This window comes from Siphateles boraxobius, unplaced genomic scaffold (assembly GCF_051911475.1).
Source record: "Siphateles boraxobius isolate OS27281-9 unplaced genomic scaffold, OSU_SipBor_1 6, whole genome shotgun sequence".
Lineage (NCBI taxonomy): Eukaryota > Metazoa > Chordata > Actinopteri > Cypriniformes > Leuciscidae > Siphateles > Siphateles boraxobius.
The window spans coordinates 36,608,958-36,629,279 of record NW_027509186.1 but is presented as its reverse complement, the minus strand read 5'-3'; the positions used below and the strand labels follow the sequence as shown (position 1 = coordinate 36,629,279).

At 36.6% G+C, this 20,322-nt stretch overlaps 1 protein-coding gene and 1 non-coding gene across 3 annotated transcripts; both read left to right on the top strand.

Moving 5' to 3' along the window:
- Positions 1-1,783: 1,783 nt before the first annotated feature.
- On the top strand, positions 1,784-19,937 carry LOC143715385 (uncharacterized). Of its 2 annotated transcripts, XM_077207131.1 has the most exons (18): positions 1,784-1,952; positions 3,454-3,503; positions 3,588-3,673; positions 5,729-5,808; positions 6,599-6,684; positions 7,324-7,392; positions 7,472-7,562; positions 8,480-8,639; positions 10,095-10,228; positions 10,303-10,414; positions 13,770-13,881; positions 14,527-15,300; positions 15,389-15,472; positions 15,726-15,773; positions 16,699-16,767; positions 18,895-19,077; positions 19,669-19,714; positions 19,793-19,937. In XM_077207131.1, the coding sequence occupies exons 2-17, from the start codon at positions 3,462-3,464 to the stop codon at positions 19,678-19,680; spliced, it is 2,142 nt and encodes a 713-aa protein (XP_077063246.1). In that variant the 5' UTR covers positions 1,784-1,952; positions 3,454-3,461; the 3' UTR covers positions 19,681-19,714; positions 19,793-19,937. The 2 variants fall into 2 exon arrangements, with proteins under 2 accessions (XP_077063246.1, XP_077063245.1); XM_077207130.1 differs by lacking the exon at positions 19,669-19,714.
- LOC143716820 (small Cajal body-specific RNA 14) lies at positions 6,421-6,549 on the top strand. The gene has a single exon (XR_013196269.1).
- Positions 19,938-20,322: the final 385 nt, after the last annotated feature.

Here is a 20,322-nt window from a genome sequence, read left to right as displayed (position 1 = left end):
GAAAATGTATGCATGAAACATTTTTGAGAAGGGTATTCCTGCACAACCGGAGACCGCAGTTTCAGGACCCTAGTTTTCTGTTACAGTGCCACCTACCGAACTGGATCACCGAAAACACTCATCATTTAACCCCTTTCGTGGCAAAAATCACAGACGGCCCCAGATTATTGTTCAACATTCATTATTCGTTAAAACATCACACTCTTACTTATTTGATCGGGACAAACTGAGCATCATTAGAAATATTTAAAACTCCAGCTTCGATAGTTGACCACTGTTTATGATAAAACTGGTTTGCAGTGACATTAATTTCTTAATTTATGACAGGAGTGCAAAATTATTAATCTGTAACGTTCGTTATTTTGAATAGAAATCATCACTCATAAAGCAGTCATTCACGTCTTCTCCAGTTTATTTGTGTTCACATACATATAGCATCCGCCAGGGCTCTTAGTCCAATGGTGCACATATTTGGAGAAATAATGATTTTCATGTTCCACTAAATTATGCGATCTGAAGCTCAAACAGCGAACACAGTGAGATATGCCTATGGATCTATCTCTCCTCTTCCTGATTTGCGTCAGTTCTCTACGCTCTCTTATTCGTTATAGAGCTGTCAATCATCTGTTTCTTCTTTGGGTTGAAACATAAAAAGGTACGCAACAGGACGGACCGGTTTTTGGTCTCCGCATTTGTCCTTTCACCGGAAAATAGTTTACCCTACTTCCGGTCTTGGCGGCCATTTTTGTGAAAAAGGCCTATAATCCTGCCCTTACTACATGACGCGCTGCTGTGTACACTTCCTCATTCTGACCTCCGTGATAACAAAGCTAAGACACATCTCTTCACCTGAAACAAGAAGCTAATAAATGCACGATTTCGAGTATATGTGGTTTGTGTGTGATTTTCGATATTTTCATATGAATAAAGAATGTTTACAGTATTGCTAAGCAAGGTGTAGCCACTAGCTGCATATAAAATGCTATATAACATATTTCAACATCCATTTTTTTTAACTTAAAACCATTTTAAACCGCGACCGGAATATGATACAAATACTCGATGGTGGTTTAAAGTGAGCTTTAAGTATAAAAGTGTAATATTAATATTTAAAATTGTGTCATGTAGCTAGATGCTACTTGCTAAAATCCACCTGCCGTAGGAGCTTTTCTATTCCATAATCTTCTTTGTTAATATATATATAGGCTATATAATTTTTTTTTTCTTTTATTTTTTCTAACAAGACTTAAGATAATAGGTGGATCTTGATACTATGTACAAACTAAACCACCTGGATCCTAGAACTGCGGTCCTGAAACCGCTGCCGCCTCTATATCATCCACTTCGGTAGGTGGCGCTGTCACAAAAAAAACTAGGGTCCTGAAACTGCGGTCCTAAAACTGGGGCCCTGAAACTGCAGCCTCCGGTTGTGCAGGAACATACTACTGACATTTTTTGCAGTTTAAAATGAATTGATTGCACTTTAACATTGCTAGAAATTCAAAATATTTCAAACCAAGTTCCCAAATTTAAGGTTATCACAATTAAATTGAGGTTTCTTTATTATCCTTCCTTTTTCTGGTTCATTATTTTTTGATATACGAATGGCTAAACTTTTGTTGCGTTGATTACTACGAACGAACGTGTGCCGTTTCGGAAAGAGGAGTGTTTCTATTGGCTACGTAATTTTAGATAGCCAATGAGCATAGAGGACTGAGTATTGCGTCATCATATATTTTGATGACCAATGAACGCCCAGCTGCTTAGTTTGGTCGAGGCGGTAAAACGTCTGTCATTCATTGATTCAAGTAATTATGCACACCTGTATTGATTCTTTCATGAAGACATTTTTTTCTGGCATTATTGAAACATCAGGGATACACCAAGCCACATAGTCTGCGTGTTTCTGAAGCTTTTGAAACGGTCATAGGTTCGCTTCACATGTTAAGGAGGTAAAACTGTTTAAAATACCCAACATTTTGAACATTTGTAGTTTAATCTTTTTATGTTACAAGTTTTCAAGTATTTGTATATGCCTGACTAGTTTTGTAATACAACATATCGAGTTTAATGTATCTAGTGTTATATAGTTGTTAAGAAAGCTGCTGCTGTTCTTTTGACTATATGTACACTTCCAGTCTAAAGTTTTTGATCGGTAAGATTTTTAATGGTTTTAAAGTATCTTCAGTTCACTAAGGCTGTATTTATTTGATTTATATATATATATATATATATATATATATATATATATATATATATATATATATATATATATATATATATATATATATATATATACATACACACACTTTTATTTATTTAAATTTAAAACAGCTGTTTTCTATGTGGATGTAGTAAAATGATTCCAGTGATCAAGGTTGAATTATATATATATATATATATATATAAAATTTCAGCATCATTACTCCAGTCTTCAGTGTCTCATGATCCTGTTGAATGATTTGATGCTCAAGAAACATTTCTGATTATCAATGTTGAAAACAGTTATTTACAGTTTTTATTTTAGGATTCTTTGATGAATAGAAAGTAAAAAAAAAAAAAAAAAGCATTTATCTGAAATAGAAAGCTTTTGTAACATTTAACACTACCGTTCAAAAGTTTGGGGTCAATAAGATTTTTTTCTTTTGAGGTAAAGAAATGATAGAAATGAATACTTTTATTAATCAAGCTAAGCATGTATTAAATTGATAAAATGTTACAGTAAAGACACTTATAATGTTACAAAAGATTCTATTTCAAATAAATGCTGTTCTTATGGACTTTCTCTTCATAAAATAATCCTGAATTTTTTACACAACTGTTTTCAACATTGATAATAATAATGAATGTTTTTTTGAGTATCAAATCCACATTATACTCATTTCTGAAGGATCATGTGACACTGAAGACTGAAGTAATGATGCTGAACATTTTAAATATATTAAAATAGAAAAGTCCTTTTAAATTTTCATAATATTTAAAATAATCCTGTTTTTATTTTTTTTATCAAATAAATGCAGCCTTGGTGAGCAGAAGAGACTTTTAAAAACATTATAAAAAAACTTACCGATCCAAAACTTACGGTGGCCGAGAGAGCTCAACGTGCTGCAACTGAAGAAAACTCAAGCAAATTGAAAAAAAAACACCTGCAAATTAAGAAAACGTTTTCATAATTGACAACACATGTGCCATAAATACTCACAACGCAACCAAATACAGAAATGTGATGTAAATACTCACATAACGTATTATCAGGAAAAGAAAAAAACTCACATTTCAGGTTATTGGCTTGTTGTGAGTATTTGCAGCACATATGTTTTGGCAAACTGATGACGATTTTTTCTTAATTTGCTGGCGGTTTTGCATTTGCATGTGAGCTCTATTGGCCACATTAGATGCATCTATTCAGATAAATCCACGTTCTGTGTAATGAATTTAGTTGTCTATTTCTAGTGCCTATCATGGAGTTGAATGCCATTAAGGAGGCAGCACTTTTGTCATGGGTAAGTTGACTGTCATATTTAATGTATCGCACTAGTCAAGATCATTGTAAACGTGTTTAAATGTCATGCATGTTTTTCTGACAGATCAACAGTGTCTGTCCTGAGGAGCCTATTAACAAAATCACCCAGATGATGGACGGTCATCGACTCCTCAAGCTTGCCTACAAAGTGTGAGCTGTGATGGTTACGATAGAAATGCCTTTTTGTCACTTAGTTGGTTACTTTTCTTTGATTGGAGGCGTTTCTGATGCCAAATAAGGTAACTCGAAAAATTAGAATATCGTGCAAAAGTTATAATTTTGATGATTATGGCTTACAGCTTATTAAAATTTTAGAAAATTACATGAAATCATTAAAAAAAAAAGTTTTTTAGGCAAGGCACTTTTATTTATAGAGCAAGAGCACGTTTAAAACAGCCACTGCTGACCAAAGTGCTGTACAATCCCTTCAGACAATAAATGCATAAATACATAATCAAACAGGATAACACACAAAAATTCATAAAATTACATTGAACCACAAGCCAGAGAGAAAAAAATAGGTCTTTAGTGAGGTTTTAAAGCTATTAACATTGGAAGAGAGCCTTAAGTGTTCCGGCAAATCATTCCACAGATGTGGAGCAGCAACAGAGAAGACACGAACACCCTTTAATTTCAATCTAGGTTGTGGCACAGTCAGCATTAAATAGTTTGAAGTCCTTAAGGGCCTAGAACATTTCCGGTGGAGAAGATCTGTAATGTAGAAAGGAGTCTGGCCATTTAAACCCTTATACACATACAACAAGAGCTTGAACTTAACACGATATTCGACTGGCAACCAATGGAGTAAAGAACAGGCAAAATATATTCCCTCTTTCTAGATCCAGTAAGAAGCCTGGCGGCAGCGTTTTGTACCATTTGAAGGCGGGATAAGGAGGATTTAGCCACACCAAGGTACAGTGAGTTACAATCCAGCCTGGAGAAGATAAATGCATGAATCACTGTCTCCAAATCATTTACTGTTAAAAACGCTTTTAATTTCGCAATGGATCTGAGATGATAAAAGCTACTCTTCACTACTGATTTGTTAGTCGAATTTAAGGCCGTTATCAAAAATCACTCCCAAATTTTTGGCATATGATTTCACAGTTAAAGGACACAGATGGTTATTAATCTGTGTAATAGAATCTGGTGGTCCAAAAACTACAATTTCGGTTTTAAAGTCATTCAGTGTTAAAAAATTAGCTGCCAGCCAGCATCTTGCCTCCTAAAGACAATTCATCAGAGAGTGTATGTCATAATTATCCCCATTTTTCAAAGGGTGTTACACCTGGGTGTCATCCGCATAAAAATGGTATGGAATGTTCGAATCAAGCCTAAAGGGAGCAAATACAGCAAAAACAGCAGGCCCGAGATAGACCCCTGAGGTACACCACAAGTTAATGGTACAGAAGAGGAAGAAAAGTTCCCAACCTACATAGAAAATGTTCTATCAGTGCGGAACCTTTAATTCCTACGCAGTTGCTCAACCGTTCAAGCAAATACAGAAATGTCAGCCCTCTGAAAAGTATAATAATGCATATATATATATATATATATTAGTTTCACCTTTTACATTTACATTTATTCATTTAGCTGACGCTTTTATCCAAAGCGACTTACAATTGCTATATTTCAGAGGTCGCACGCCTCTGGAGCAACTAGGGGTTAAGTGTCTTGCTCAGGGAGACATTGGTGTCTCACAGTGGATTCGAACCCGGGTCTCTCACACCAAAGGCATGTGTCTTATCCACTGCGCCATCACCATCATTTTAATTTGAATTACTGAAATACATGAACTTTTGCATGATATTCTAATTTTGAGTTTCACCTGTGTGTGTGTGTGTGTGTGTATGTATATATATATATATATATAATTGTTTTTTGTGTAGTCTGAAAAGCAAAATACCACATGAAATCTGATGTTCGCAAATCAGATGCAAACTAAATTCATATCCGTTTTAAAAACCTGTTGAGAAAATATAAATATCACTAGTAGTCATTTATTTAACTCCTTTTTTTAATTTTTATATTTCTGTCATAGCTTGTTTACTAGTCTTTTTTTTTTTTTTACTAATACTGTGAATATTTCTGGAAACATGACAGATTTCTTGTGGTGTTCCTCATTTTGTAAGTCACTTTAGGTGGAAGCATCTGTTAAATGAATAAATTTAAATGTATTGGTTAATGTGTCATCTTATTCTGTAGAGGAAGGAAAGAGTCCTGTGACGATTTATTTGTGTCACCATCTCCTAATATGATGGAAATGCTCTTCAGCGTACTGCAGGGTGAGTAGCAAATGCAAACTTGTTAGTCCAGTCTTTTAAAGAGGACATAGTATGCCCTTTAGGTCTACTAGAACAGGTTTTCATGCTTAAATGTAAAAAAAAAAAAGCGCTTTAATTTCCCCAGATTGTCCATTATTGCAGTTCCTCTCTGCCCAGTCTGTCAGTAACGCTTTGTTTAGTTCCTGTCTCTATGAAGCCCCTCCTTTTCTGAGAAGCACACTGTGCTCTGATTGGTCGGCTGGATAAGTGTGTTGTGATTGGTCAAGTGCTTCGTGTGTTTGGGAAGTGTCCCGCTCTTACCATAACCGGCAGTATCAACACACTAACTAACTCAACAGGCCACGCCCCTTTATTCTGTGTATGAACTATTTAAATGAGAATTATTGTGAAGTGTTTGTTCCCGAAAGAAACTCAAGACTACAATGGAGGCGTTTCAGGGAGTTCAGAAACACTGACACTGATAGATCAACTCATACCACAACTACACACCTATTTGAAAGTGTAACAGTAGCAGTGGCTTAGTGGATAAGGACTTGGACCGTGGATAGAAAGGTTGCAGGTTCGATCCCAGGTCCCATCACTGTGAATGTTCAGACTGTGAATGTTCAGACTGTGGTTTGTCCCAGTGTGTCTGCAGAGCAGAGCAGTGCCGCAGTCCTGGACGCCACACAGAGAGATGCTGGTTCCTGCCGACAGGGCCTGTCGAGTGATCGGGCTCCCTGTGCGATGGTTCCACACACATGTGCTTCTGCATAAACTACTGCTTACCTTTACTTCCTTCTACACGCAGATGCCTTTCAGTTCAGCCCAAGACAGGCATCCGTCATGTTCCAGAAGATCAGTCAGGGAATCGAGATGGAGCTTCAGATTGCCAAGGTGTGTGTTTGTTTCTGTTGTTTTGTGCTCTGAATAAGACGCTCATTATAGTTGCTATTCTTTGTTTAAGATTTTGTCAATGATATGACACTTTTTATAATATATAATGCGTTTAATATGATAATGCATTAAAAATGCAATGAACATGGTATCAGTTTCTGAATGAAAATTTGTTTCCCCCCTTTTTTTTTTGCAAATCAAAAATGTTCTGTTCTTGCATTGCATTCAGAGTTAGCAGTTCATGCATGTGCTGGGAATTGAACTCATGACCTTGGTGTTGCTAGCACCATGCTTCAATGTTTGAATTATAGGAACAGTAAAGCAATTTAGTTGACCTCATAACTGTGACAAAGTCAGATGTTTTCTTAAATATTATAAATCCCAAGAACTCCTCATGATGTTAAATTATTTTACCTTCATTTGGATACGTTTTTAAAAAAAATTTATGTTATCCTGCTTGTATTAAAGACATTATAACTTTTCTTATTGATGTGTTTTCTTATTCAAAGTTTTTTATTCAAAAACATGAAAGCCATTAACTCTGAATATGTGTTTAAACTTTTCTTTTTTTTTTCTTTTTTTTTTTACCTAAACACTGAAAATGCTTTTTCCATGTTGTGTGTGCGTGCGTGCGTGCAGGTGGTGCTTGTTCTGTGTTACTGCAGTTTTAAAAAGTACAACATGGTGCCTTTGGACACCAAGACAGCGGTGAGTGTTCAATACTGACCGACAGTTTGTGACTGTGAATTTTCTGAACTCACCCTCTTGCTCTGTCTTTCTGTATCAGTTGATGATCGCATCCATGTTTCATTTTATCGAAGATGATGCTGATGGTCTGTCTTTAGACGATAACCTAAATAAATTCCTCACCAAAGCCTGTAAGTAGCACCATTATCACATTTGCTAAGGGAAAGTACAGCTTATTGAATTGTAGTGATGTTAATCTTTTGAAGAAATGTGTTTTTTTTCTTTCTGCTTATACACTCTTTGAATTTTTTTTATTTTTTATATAAAATCAGTCCATGTAAATGTAGTGTTTTTTTTAAACCCATGAACTTGGTGTTAGCATGGCATTAGCAAATGAGTAGGGTTGGGTATTGTTTTTATTTGAACGATTTCGATTCCAAGAAGGTAAAAAAAATCTAAGATATTATTCACATTTAGTCTTATTGCAAAACATTTAATTGTAGCTGAATAAAACAAAAATCAACTGGCTGAAGAACACTTACTAAAGGAATGTTTGGCTGTGGTTTAACGCGATTTAAAAAATAAAAAATTAGCAATCACAGCAAATGGGTACGACTGAAAGATACGATTTAAAATAGTGTTTTAAGATTTTAGGTACAGGAACTAATCAAATGTAAAATAACTGCATTTTATAAATAAAATATACATTACAAAGATAGTTACACAAGTTATTCAGTCAAGAACGAGTGAATTTTCTCTTTAACTTGTTGTTTGATTAGTGTTATAGAGACTGCAGCAGGAATGTTAGGCTGCTGTCACTTTAAGAGCTGCACGAATCCATTATAATGTTACACATGTCTGCAGCACAGAAAACAGCGTGTGAGTCGTATCGCGCTTGAATGGTTTAAAGTCATATTGAAATGCTCAAAGGAATCAAAAAGAGTAATCAAAATTAATTTTATAAGTTTCTGGTTCCTGACCTCAACTATTCCATTCCAAAATTGGAATCTATTTTCGATTCACAACCCTAGAAATGAGGGAGGTAAGAGTTAATGATTGTATTGTATCCTTACAGGTGTGTTAACCTTCTCTCTGTCTCACCCTGTAGCTGTCATGACCTTCTCCACCTCCAGCAGTGAGAGCAGCTGCTGTTCGCCTTTATACACTGATGATGATGATGATGATGATGAGTCTCCGTTCACCAGCCACTTCCAAAAACCCAGAGTTCAGATTCAAGAGCGTGTCACTGTGTCCGGCAGCTCGGGCAGGTAAGTCCCCTTCTTGCTTCATTGCATCATCTGATATTGTGGTAAACCCCACACACTACCATTCAAGATGTTTTGTTTTTGTTTTTTTAGGAAAGGCAAAGAAATTGACACACTTGATAAATTTAATGGGTCCTTACTGAATAAAATGGGTCCTTACTGAATAAAAGTAGTAAAGTAATTTTATAATGTTACAAAAGATTTCTGTTTCAATATAAATGCTGTTCTTTTGAACTTTCTATTAATCGAAGACTCCTGAAAAAGTGTATCATGGTGAATTTGTATTTGAGCTACATTATAGCTGTATCATACCCAGCTTGTTGTAAATGCATGGATTCACATACTTTTCCCTACTATTGTATAATGGAGTGAAGAGTTGACTGAATGTAAAATCCCATATAAATGGCCTTTCACACGGAGCGAGATTAAGCGACGCAAATGTAAATCGAGATGAGTCTTGAATTGAAACGATAGATCCCTATGGAGATATTCACAGTTCACACTCGACATGATCAATCGCAACACGACAAAGCACGATTTTATGTTTCTGAGCAGTGTCTTTTAAAAAAAATTATACTGAGCTTACCCGAGCCGTTGCTGTTGCCCAAAGGTGTGAGTTGTGCTGCTGTTTTAAAAACCTGTGTAAACCCCAAAGAAAAGTTTTCCGGAAGAGAGAGAATGGATGTTGAGTTTTTATCATGTCTAAGAAACCGTTTTATTCTTACATGTTCTTTATCTAGATTATCATTTCTATTCATTTTCCACTGAATTATTCGATCTGAAGAGCTTGATCACCTACAGAGTGCTGTTTTCTTCCTTGCGTGTCTGTTATGGGTCAGAGAGCTCATTCGCTCCAGAGCTGTCAATCATATTATGTGATCATAACTCCTGCCCTTCTGAATGATGACATTGTGTTAATTTCTGATTCCTGTTCATAAACCGCTGAGATAAACAAATCTACAGATGAAGCATGAAACCAAATAAATATGATTACGATGATGTTCTGCATGCGTTTTTCGTGCGGCTCTGCATATTTTTAGAACAGAATGAGAAATGCTTACATAAGAAATACTATGCAGGTGTATTGTTCAGTTTATCATAAAACACTACAAATAATGCAAATCTGCCCTTTATTTAATCAAAATCCACTTTAGATCGCAGTCGGAAGTTATTACACGCACTCGATGATGGTTTCTGTGTTGTACCAAGTTTATCTTAATTTCCTGTTGAATTTAGCAGCATTGCAGCCGACAATGTTAAAGCCAAATGGGAACGAGGTGCATGCACGAGGAGAATGTATTCTTGGTCAGCGCCACCAATCGTCCTGGCGTAAATTAGCTGAAGGCAATCAATCATTTCTGGTTCAGTGTGAAAGCTGAGTTCATCGGCGATTCGCTTAGCTTTATATCACGTTGTGCTCCTTGTGAAAGGGACTTAACTCACATTCTTGATCTCCAGCTCTCCGGTGCAGGATAAAATGAGCACGCCACAATTGTTGAAGAGACTCCGGAAAAAATTGGCGCATGGGGCAGATGTGAGAGACGAGCTGGAGAAAGAACTGGCCAAACAGATCAACATCATCTCAGTGAAAGGTTTCATTTATGCTTCCTCTAGTGAATTAACTCTGGTGTGAATTTGGTTGAATTTCTGTCTCTTTTGCACACAGAGGGTCTGATTGTCCAGCTGCAGCACAGGGTGGACCGAATGCTGAGAGAACAGCAAGAACTGGAGACAGACCATAAAGCTGCTCTTCTGGAGCTGCAGGAGAAGAACGAGAGGTGAGACGCAAGAAGGGGAAATGGGATCTATTATGTCCATTTTTAAAATATGTAATATTAGTCTCAGGTGTCCTCAGAATGTGTCTGTTAGGTTTCGGCTCAATATACCCCCCAGATAATTTATTATACCAGGGATGAGTAACGTCCGTCCTAGAGAGACACTGTCCTGCAGAGTTTAGCTCCAAATCTGATAAACTCAGCTGCCTGTAGCCTTAAGACATGAAGACATGAAGACATTGATAAGCTTATTCACGTGTGTTTAATTAGACTTGGATGACTACAGCGACGCACAACCCTAAGTCAATAGCTCAGCACAGAGTTTATACCTTTCAAGGGGGAGGGATTTGCATAGAGGTGGAGACCATCTGAACAAAGCATGTAAATGAAGTACAGGAGTCAGCCCGTTATCGGAGTTTCCCCAGCCCTGATCTCATCAGCAAAACAGTGTCATTCAAATGCATAGATGCTAATCCAATCAGCCTGACCGTTCTTTGAATCTCAGCATCTATACCTCAAGATTTGAAACACAATGTACAAAACTTTCTAAGTTTATATACTATTGTATTGGAACCTAGATTTAACATTTTATAAATTTGTAGTCGAAAAATACCAAGGCTGAAATGCCCCTTTTTGGGGAGAAGCAAACAAATGTGCTGTCCAAATTTACATTTAGTAGACTCTTTTATCCAAAGTGACTTACAACTGAGGACTAAAGTCAAGTCATCATGAAGAGGCAAAAACGCAAGAAGTGCTCAAAATACGAAGTTCAGGCATTGCTCAGAGTAACATAAGCCAGACAAGGGAGGATTTAAAGGAAAAGGAAAGGATTTTTCTTCCAAATTCGTCTACTTTTACTGTGCCTTAATAATATGTACTGTTTTTGTGAAGAAAAAGTACATACTTTTGAGTGTGTAGCATAAGAGTAGGCTAGGTTTGGGATAGTCTCAGCCTTAGACGTGACGCACACGGACTGGACTGTTGGCTGAGCGTCTGATGCATATGGCACACTTTCCTGCGAACACTTCAGGAGTTTTGAAGTCACGATCTGATTGGTTGAATTCTACAGAATGTCCAGGAGGTGTGTGTGTGCGTCACGTTCTTTAACTGTCCGCCTGGAAACAAATGCCGTAACGCCAAAACCCCTCGTGGAAGAAGAAAGCCGATATGTTTACAACTGTGACGATGAGCTTACCAGGATCAATTAAACGATTTTCAAATTTATGGGAAGTTGCCTGCTCCATTGTTGCAGTAAACTTGCACAACGTTCTTGAATGAATAATTTATTATGCACACCGGTCTGTTATTGTAGGGAGATCGACATTGTATTGTCACGCCCCTTATGACGCGGAACAAAACGAACTGTGATTGGTTGCGTTACTTGTTAGTCAAACGTCCTCTTGGGCAAGAACAGCTGCGATAGCATCTAGACCTTCTGCTGTCAGTCTGAAGCTCTGGCTACGCGAGACTAGCTTTGGGACAAACCTCTTCTTCATAATTGCGTCTTTAACGGACCGCTCTGTTGCTTAGTTATGTGCATCCTGTCACAGTTTATACTGCCCTGTCAATCTTGTCACAGTGAAAACCCTCCACAGTCAATTTAAATTAGTAGCATGTTGATCTGCCAGTCGTGGGTCTTTCATGCCTAGACTGTCCTCATGTTTGCAATATGCATCAGATGCATTTAAAAGTTAAAGGGATAGTTCGCCCAAAAATAAGTTCTGTCAGTATTTACTCACCCTCATGTTGTTCCGGCCCCGTAAGTCCTTCGTTCATCTTCGGAACAGGAATTAAGATATTTTTGATTAAATCTGAGAGCTGGATCACTCCTCCATACTAGTCGATAGGCTTCTTCAGGGATTGAATCTTGCCAGCCCCGAAAAGTTATTAAAGACATCGTTAAAATGGTCCAAGTGACTACAGTGGCTCAATCTTAAGTTTATCAAGCGCTCATCACCTTTTTTTTTTTTTTTTTACACTTTATTTGTATTTGTAATTCTGATTGAATCCTCGTCCAACGGGCAATGGTTTGTGGGCAATATTAGCAGTTATAAGTGTGGATCGGATCTGCACTTCAGATTCTAATCAGAAAAAGTAGACTAACCGGCTATCTTTAGAAAACTAATTTCAACGCTACGATTTTGGACACACTAATTCGGACAGTATGCGAATAGGGATGCAGCAATGCTGTTTTTGTGCATGTCTTTAAATGCAAATGAGCTGCTGTTCCCCTTTCCAGAAGAGGGCTGTGCCTTTACAGCTGAGCTGGTCCTCAGATACTCTAGATACAACAAAACAGGAGAAACAGTATGGGGTCTATTGAATATATTTTGCTCTTTCTTTATTTTCTTTGTAAACGCTCTAGATGGACCTTGCAGATTTTTTTTTCTTTTTTTCCATTAACGGACAGTGCGTCTTTGTCTAAAATCCGAGATGTGGATAGTGGAAAATACAGGGTGTTGGGACGTGTTTTTTGTTTAAACTTTAGCAGCTTTAACTTGAGCGCTGTGTTTTTAGAATGCAATTTCCTGCACTAGACGTTGTAAAAGATGCAAGACATGAGCGTATCGGTCAAACGCATCGGTCTAGTGCGTTTACATAGAGCACATTTTCCATTCCACTGCACAACCTTTCAATTGTTTTTCTATGTTCATTGATACGGCCAACAACAGAACATTTATCTTATCAATGTTTATCACTTAGCTGAGATATTCTTGTGTTTCCACTATCTGCTCTTGCAAGGAGATATTTAGATGTCAGAATGTATAGAAAACACGACCAACTCATTTTGATAAACTGATTTACATGAAATATAAAAAAAATTTTTTATCATTATACGGTGGTTGTGTATACAACACGCATGTAAAAGTCAATTTTGCATAATAGGTCCCCTTTAAGGTTGAGTATTCAAGTCTGTGTGGGCTCAAATATGGGTTTGGAAAGTTTGTTTTTTGGTAACACTTTATAATAAGGTTTAATCTAGTTAACATTAGTTAGTTATCTACATTAGTTAAGTAAACTAAGATTAATAGATGCTCTAGATTAGAAGTATTGGTCCTAGTTAGTGTTAATTTCAATGATTACTAATAATTTAATCAAAAGTTGTATCTGTTGCACTCTAACATGTATTTTTATTAAGGAGGATGACACTGATAATAGAGATTAACTCTTGCTGGAGGAACTTTGTGCTTTGGACATGTACAGAGTTTTTCATGCTCAAACCGCAACATCACACACTAAAGAAATTTCTATGAATTCTAAAATAAATTGCTTATTGTTAGTTTGTTAGTCAATGCTTTAATTAATGTTAACAAATGAGACCTTATTGTAAAATGTTACCATTTTTTTTCTTGTACAGTCTTCTTCGCAGAGTGCACGAGCTCTTGAAGCAGTGCCAAGATTTAAAAAAGGAAAATTATCAGAAAGAGAAGAAAATGCATGACCTAATGGAGGAGAACCAAACTTTCACTGCTCAGGTGAGATACTTTTATTTCCTCCCCTTCCTATGTCTTTCTAGCTTAAAACTAACTTCTTATATAAAAACATATTAAAAACATTGTTTAATTAATGCTTAATGTTGTTAAACAATTTTTGTTTCTATTTAATAACTAAATTTTAAAGCATGAATCAATTAAGCAGGTTTAAATGTTCTATTTTTCTTTTTATTAAATTGGCTATTTTTAAACTTTTTAATTCATGTTTTATATATTTTTTTAAACCTATTAAATAAAGTTTATATGTCAATTTAATAAAACAATAAATTAGTATTTTTAAATTGACTTTTCACACTGTTTGACTTGTTTTAAAATCTAGTTAAATAAAATAGTTTTGATTTTGTTTATGATTGTTTGGTAATTTAATTCACGTTATCACGTTAAAATAAAATAAGAAGTTTAAAATGTATTTACCCATTTAAAAATTATTTGTTTTATTAAATGGAAAAATAAATATAAAACTTTATTTAATGTTTTAAAATGTAAAGAGGTATTAATTTGTTTTATTTGATGAAATAAATGAAATGTAAATTGAGTGAATCTCACTTCATTGTGTTTATCATAAATTGCTAGGATGCAAAAAAATAAATAATTTTATTAATTTGCAAACTTGTTTCTTGTCAGGATTTGAACAAAATCAAGAGCTTTCAAACTCACATTCTGGAACTGTCAGAGCAGATTTCCCTAAAAGATGAAGAAATCAGAAATCTGAGGAACGAGTATGACTTTGTTGACCATGAGCTGAAGCTTGTGAAGGAACAAAATATTGAAATAAACAAATTGATCAAATCAAATCACAAAGAGCATGAGGAGACTGTTAAACTTCAGAAAGAGCTTCACTCTGCTTCTTCAGCCGCATCAGAAAAACAAGAGGAAATTCTGGTTCTGTCAGCAGAAGTAACCTCTCTTAAAGAGCAGATCTGCCGTTACAGTGAAAATGAAGTGCAGAAACAACAAGAAATGTCTGTTTTAGAGACCAAACACAAGGTGTTGCAGGAAAGCTTGACTTCTCTACAGAACCAGCTGGCTGAAGTGAAGGACTTGCTTCGACATGAGATTTGCCATCAAGAAACCCTCCAAGAAAAAGCTCAGGAGCTTGAGAAGATTGTGAGGGAACTTCAGGCTGAGATTTCAACTCTTTCCTCAGAAAGAGACGCTCAAATAAATGCTCTTAAAACCACGATGACGGATCGAGAGCTGAAATCTGAAAGGCTTAGAGCTCAACTGGAGCTGAAGCTGGAAAAACAAAACGCCTCCATCCTCGCTCTGAAAAACCTTGCTGGACAATGGGAGCTGCAGAATAAGGAGCTCCTGGAGAAGCTGAAGATAATATTCAAGCAGTTACAGCATAAAAACCAGGCTCTTCAGATGCAGCAAAACCAGGCGAAGGCTAAAGTAAAAATCTCCAAAGTGGTTTACACTGAATCCTGTTTTAAGCTACTGTCATTTTCAGTTTAGTTAAACATGCAACGTTGTTTTTCAGGTGGACTTTGCTGAGAAGCGTCTGCAGGAGGGGAGGAAGATGATCGATGACAATGAGGACGTGAGATGCAGAGAAAGTCTAAAAGTATATATAATATACATGCATGTCTGACCTTACATGAAGCCACAATACTAACTTAATTAAAAAATACCTTTTTTTTTCATTTCCCGAATATAGCGCATTTTTCATTTTGAAGTGATCCACATCAGAACTTGTAGTTATAGGGATAGTTAACCCTAATATGAAAATTAAAGGATTAGTTCAGTGTATATACAGTATGTAATGGTTACAGTGCCGCTTTGCACATGCGTGAATCACTGAATTCTCGCACACACAGGTTCGGAAGAGGTCGGGATTTCATATGCATGTCCCGGACACACCTGAGGTACGACAGAACGAGAATATGTACATATTTTTTTTTTTTTAAATTATAGGATAGGTTAATTTTTTGAATTGTAAAGGTAATTTTAAATGCTCTTTCTTTAACCCTAAAGCCTACTGTATCATATTTTTGATACACAAATTTCTAAGGCCTCAACATGATCAACTTTGCTGACAAACTTGTTGCACACAATCCACTACATTCCTCCTGTCATTTAATTTATAGTTCATACTTTTTAGCAAGTAAGAAGCCTTATATCATAATTGTAAAACGCCCACCATCAGCTCACAGAGTCTTTTTGCTGTGAAATTTTTATAAAGTAAACGTATGAATAATATTGATATTGTCAGTAATATTTCACGAACACTTACTGGACTGAAGCAACTTGGGTTTACTTGATTATACAGACATAATTGTTTTTGAAAAATCACGAGTCTCAAAATATGATCATCAGGCTTTTGAGGAAGGTTTATTTGTTTTTCTCTCAATCATCATTGTTTTGCATTTTATTTTTTAAAACTTATATTTTACTAAGATATTATTGACAGATATAGAGCGACGACTGATATGCATTTTATGCAAGTATCTGCTATATTGTTATAAAGATCTGATTGATATACATTACAAGCATTATAATTTCATTTTACTTTCTGTCCATATAAATATCAGCATCGACAGCAAACTGCAGATTTTACTCCGTTTTGGCCAACTGAGTTGTTTTCTTTTCCCTCCATGTTCTCACTCTCATAATAGATGATCCTGATGCATGAAATCTGATTCTCAAAAAACAAAAAAACATGCAAACTTAATTTCTAACAGTTTAATAAACTTCCATTTTAAAAAAATATTTTTTTTCAAATATCAAGTTAATCTATTCTGAATGATGTGTAAATGTGCAATCCATGTGCTGCTGTTGCTGCTGAAGAAGTCGGTGAACTGCATCTCTCGGAAAGCAACATTTAAGAGCAGGCATGCCAACACACTTTCAAACTCTCAGGTAAGGTAGTTTACACACACACACACACACACACACACACACACACACACACACACACACACACTCACTCTGTATAAGTGACCCTGGACCACAAAACCAGTCACAAGAGTAAATTTTTGTGAAATTGAGATTTATACATCAATAATAAATAAGCTTTCCATTGATGTATGGTTTGTTGGGATAGGACAATATTTTGGGTGAGATATTTGAAAATCTGGAATCTGAGGGTGCTAAAAAATCTGAACATTAAGAAAACCGCCTTTTAAAGTTGTCCATTTATGTTTGCGATTGTGCTGCATTCACTCACAAAAATATATTTTTTTGTGTACAGGTCCTTCTCAAAAAATTAGCATATTGTGATAAAGTTAATTATTTTCCACAATGTAATACATTAAACTTTCATATATTTTAGATTCATTGCACACCAACTGAAATATTTCAGGTCTTTTATTGTTTTAATACTGATGATTTTGGCATACAGCTCATGAAAACCCAAAATTCCTATCTCAAATTAGCATATTTCATCCGACCAATAAAAGAAGTGTTTTTAATACAAAAAAGTCAACCTTCAAATAATTATGTTCAGTTATGCACTCAATACTTGGTCGGAAATCCTTTTGCAGAAATGACTGCTTCAATGCGGCGTGGCATGGAGGCAATCAGCCTGTGGCACTGCTGAGGTGTTATGGAGGCCCAGGATGCTTCGATAGTGGCCTTAAGCTCATCCAGAGTGTCGGGTCTTGCGTCTCTCAACTTTCTCTTCACGATATCCCACAGATTCTCTATGGGGTTCAGGTCAGGAGAGTTGGCAGGCCAATTGAGCACAGTAATACCATGGTCAGTAAACCATTTACCAGTGGTTTTGGCACTGTGAGCAGGTGCCAGGTCATGCTGAAAAATGAAATCTTCATCTCCATCAAGCTTTTCAGCGGATGGAAGCATGAAGTGCTCCAAAATCTCCTGATAGCTAGCTGCATTGACCCTGCCCTTGATAAAACACAGTGGACCAACACCAGCAGCTGACATGGCACCCCAGACCATCACTGACTGTGGGTACTTGACACTGGACTTCAGGCATTTTGGCATTTCCTTCTCCCCAGTCTTCCTCCAGACTCTGGCACCTTGATTTCCGAATGACATGCAAAATTTGCTTTCATCCGAAAAAAGTACTTTGGACCACTGAGCAACAGTCCAGTGCTGCTTCTCTGTAGCCCAGGTCAGGCGCTTCTGCCGCTGTTTCTGGTTCAAAAGTGGCTTGACCTGGGGAATGCGGCACCTGTAGCCCATTTCCTGCACACGCCTGTGCACGGTGGCTCTGGATGTTTCTACTCCAGACTCAGTCCACTGCTTCCGCAGGTCCCCCAAGGTCTGGAATCGGCCCTTCTCCACAATCTTCCTCAGGGTCCGGTCACCTCTTCTCGTTGTGCAGCGTTTTTTGCCACACTTTTTCCTTCCCACAGACTTCCCACTGAGGTGCCTTGAAACGGCACTCTGGGAACAGCCTATTTGTTCAGAAATTTCTTTCTGTGTCTTACCCTCTTGGTTGAGGGTGTCAATTATGGCCTTCTGGACAGCAGTCAGGTCGGCAGTCTTACCCATGATTGCGGTTTTGAGTAATGAAACAGGCTGGGAGTTTTTAAAAGCCTCAGGAATCTTCTGCAGGTGTTTAGAGTTAATTAGTTGATTCAGATGATTAGGTTAATAGCTCGTTTAGAGACCCTTTTCATGATATGCTAATTTTTTGAGATAGGAATTTTGGGTTTTCATGAGCTGTATGCCAAAATCATCAGTATTAAAACAATACAAGGCCTGAAATATTTCAGTTGGTGTGCAATGAATCTAAAATATATGAAAGTTTAATTTTTATCATTACATTATGGAAAATAATGAACTTTATCACAATATGCTAATTTTTTTAGAAGGACCTGTATATTTATGGTAGGAAATTTACAAAATATCTTCACTGAACATACATACTTAATATCCTAATGATTTTTGGCATAAATGTTTACCCATGCAGTGTACTGTTGGCTATTTGTATACTCTGTTGCCACAAATGTACTCGTGCTACTTGTGACATGTGATGTGCACACACACACACACGCACCTAATTCTATTCATCTCTAGTCTAAGCAAAGGCAATCTGTGGTGTTCATGATTCCTAATACGCCGAAGAGCAGCGGTGGAGGTAGTTTGCTTCTGCGAGGCCTCAGGCTCCATGAAGACGCCTGCAAAACCTCCCCAGGGGCCAGTGGTGGCCTGAGAAAACGCCCCCGCAACAAGTCTTCCAAAACCTCCAATGCCAAACAGGTACAAAGAAATAGTTCAATTGAGCTGGGAGCTCTTGTTTGATTAGATTTAGGCTATGTTTACACGACAACTATATGCTAAAATCTGAGAAATTCTTCCTGTTTTCTCCGCTTACAGACAATTTTCGTCGTCAAAATAATCCCCGGGTCCGTAACTCTGAATTCTGCTGCCAGGCCATTAGATGGTGATGAAACGCTATGGACTTTTAATATTTTTATTTTTATGTATCAAACAATAAGCAGACATAAAGGACATAACAGATAGAACTTCTACAGGAATGAAACTACCAAATACAAAATAAAAAATAAACATGAAAACCCATACATAGAGGAAACAACACTGTAGACTGAACACGTCATGTGTATTTGCATCTGTTTACACGGAGATCATTTTAAAAAACTTGCAATTTGAAACCAGTTTTAAAAGTTTCCCAGGCTCCCCAAAACGCCGTTGTCGTGTAAACAAACAGGCAAAACGCTTTTTTAAATTAATTTTTTTAACATTTTTAGTAAACTGCCCCATGGACTAATGCATGGTTAATAAGCACAGTATTTAAGTGTAGGTTAAGAAAAATATTTTGTGTGTGTTTAGGGAGAGCAATAGAAGTAACTGACCGTCTTTCCGGAAGCGTTTGACTGTATGTATCTGCTGTTATGAGGCAATACCACTTTTATTGTGTTTAATGAATTTTCTGAAACCACTTCTCTCTCCACAGGTGAACTCCAGGATAATTTGTGAACAAATCCTTGATTTACTTTTATTGGCCATTTTCTTGTTGGTTTGTCTTCTGTTCACTTAATAGATTTTAATTTACTGCTTTGATATGTATTTGAAATAAAATATTTTTATTACATTTTGTAGTGGTGTTTTTAAGTTTTTTTTTTTTTAACTGTTAACCATCCCAAAAAAATAAGCAGGTAATATAGCAAATACTTTATATAAAGGTAAGGGACTTTGCTATCAACCTTTTATAGGGATAGTTAGTTTAACAGATGCATTTAGTTTGTGTAAGGGACCGTTCGGTATTTATGGGATGGACCACCGGACCGGAGGGAAATATGGGGTGGTCATGTCTTTTTATTCTCTGTTGAGAGGAGGGTCACCCAACTTTTTTATTCATGAAAACAGCAACATTTCAAAGTGGCTTGTTTGGTGCATATTTTTCTATGTAGCTCTTTCAGTCTCGGCCCCCCATCGCTAGCAGAGGGGTCTGAGCCAACAAAAATAAGACGTGAAAGATAAAGT

What these genes read in the sequence shown, in the direction of transcription:
- LOC143715385 (XM_077207130.1), top strand. Translation starts at nt 3,462, where the DNA reads ATGGAGTTGAATGCCATTAAGGAGGCAGCACTTTTGTCATGG. An exon ending in CAACATCATCTCAGTGAAAG is followed by an intron (nt 10,229 to 10,302) that starts GTTTCATTTATG and finishes TTTTGCACACAG; the next exon opens with AGGGTCTGATTGTCCAGCTG. An exon ending in ATGTCCCGGACACACCTGAG is followed by an intron (nt 15,774 to 16,698) that starts GTACGACAGAAC and finishes CTGCTGAAGAAG; the next exon opens with TCGGTGAACTGCATCTCTCG.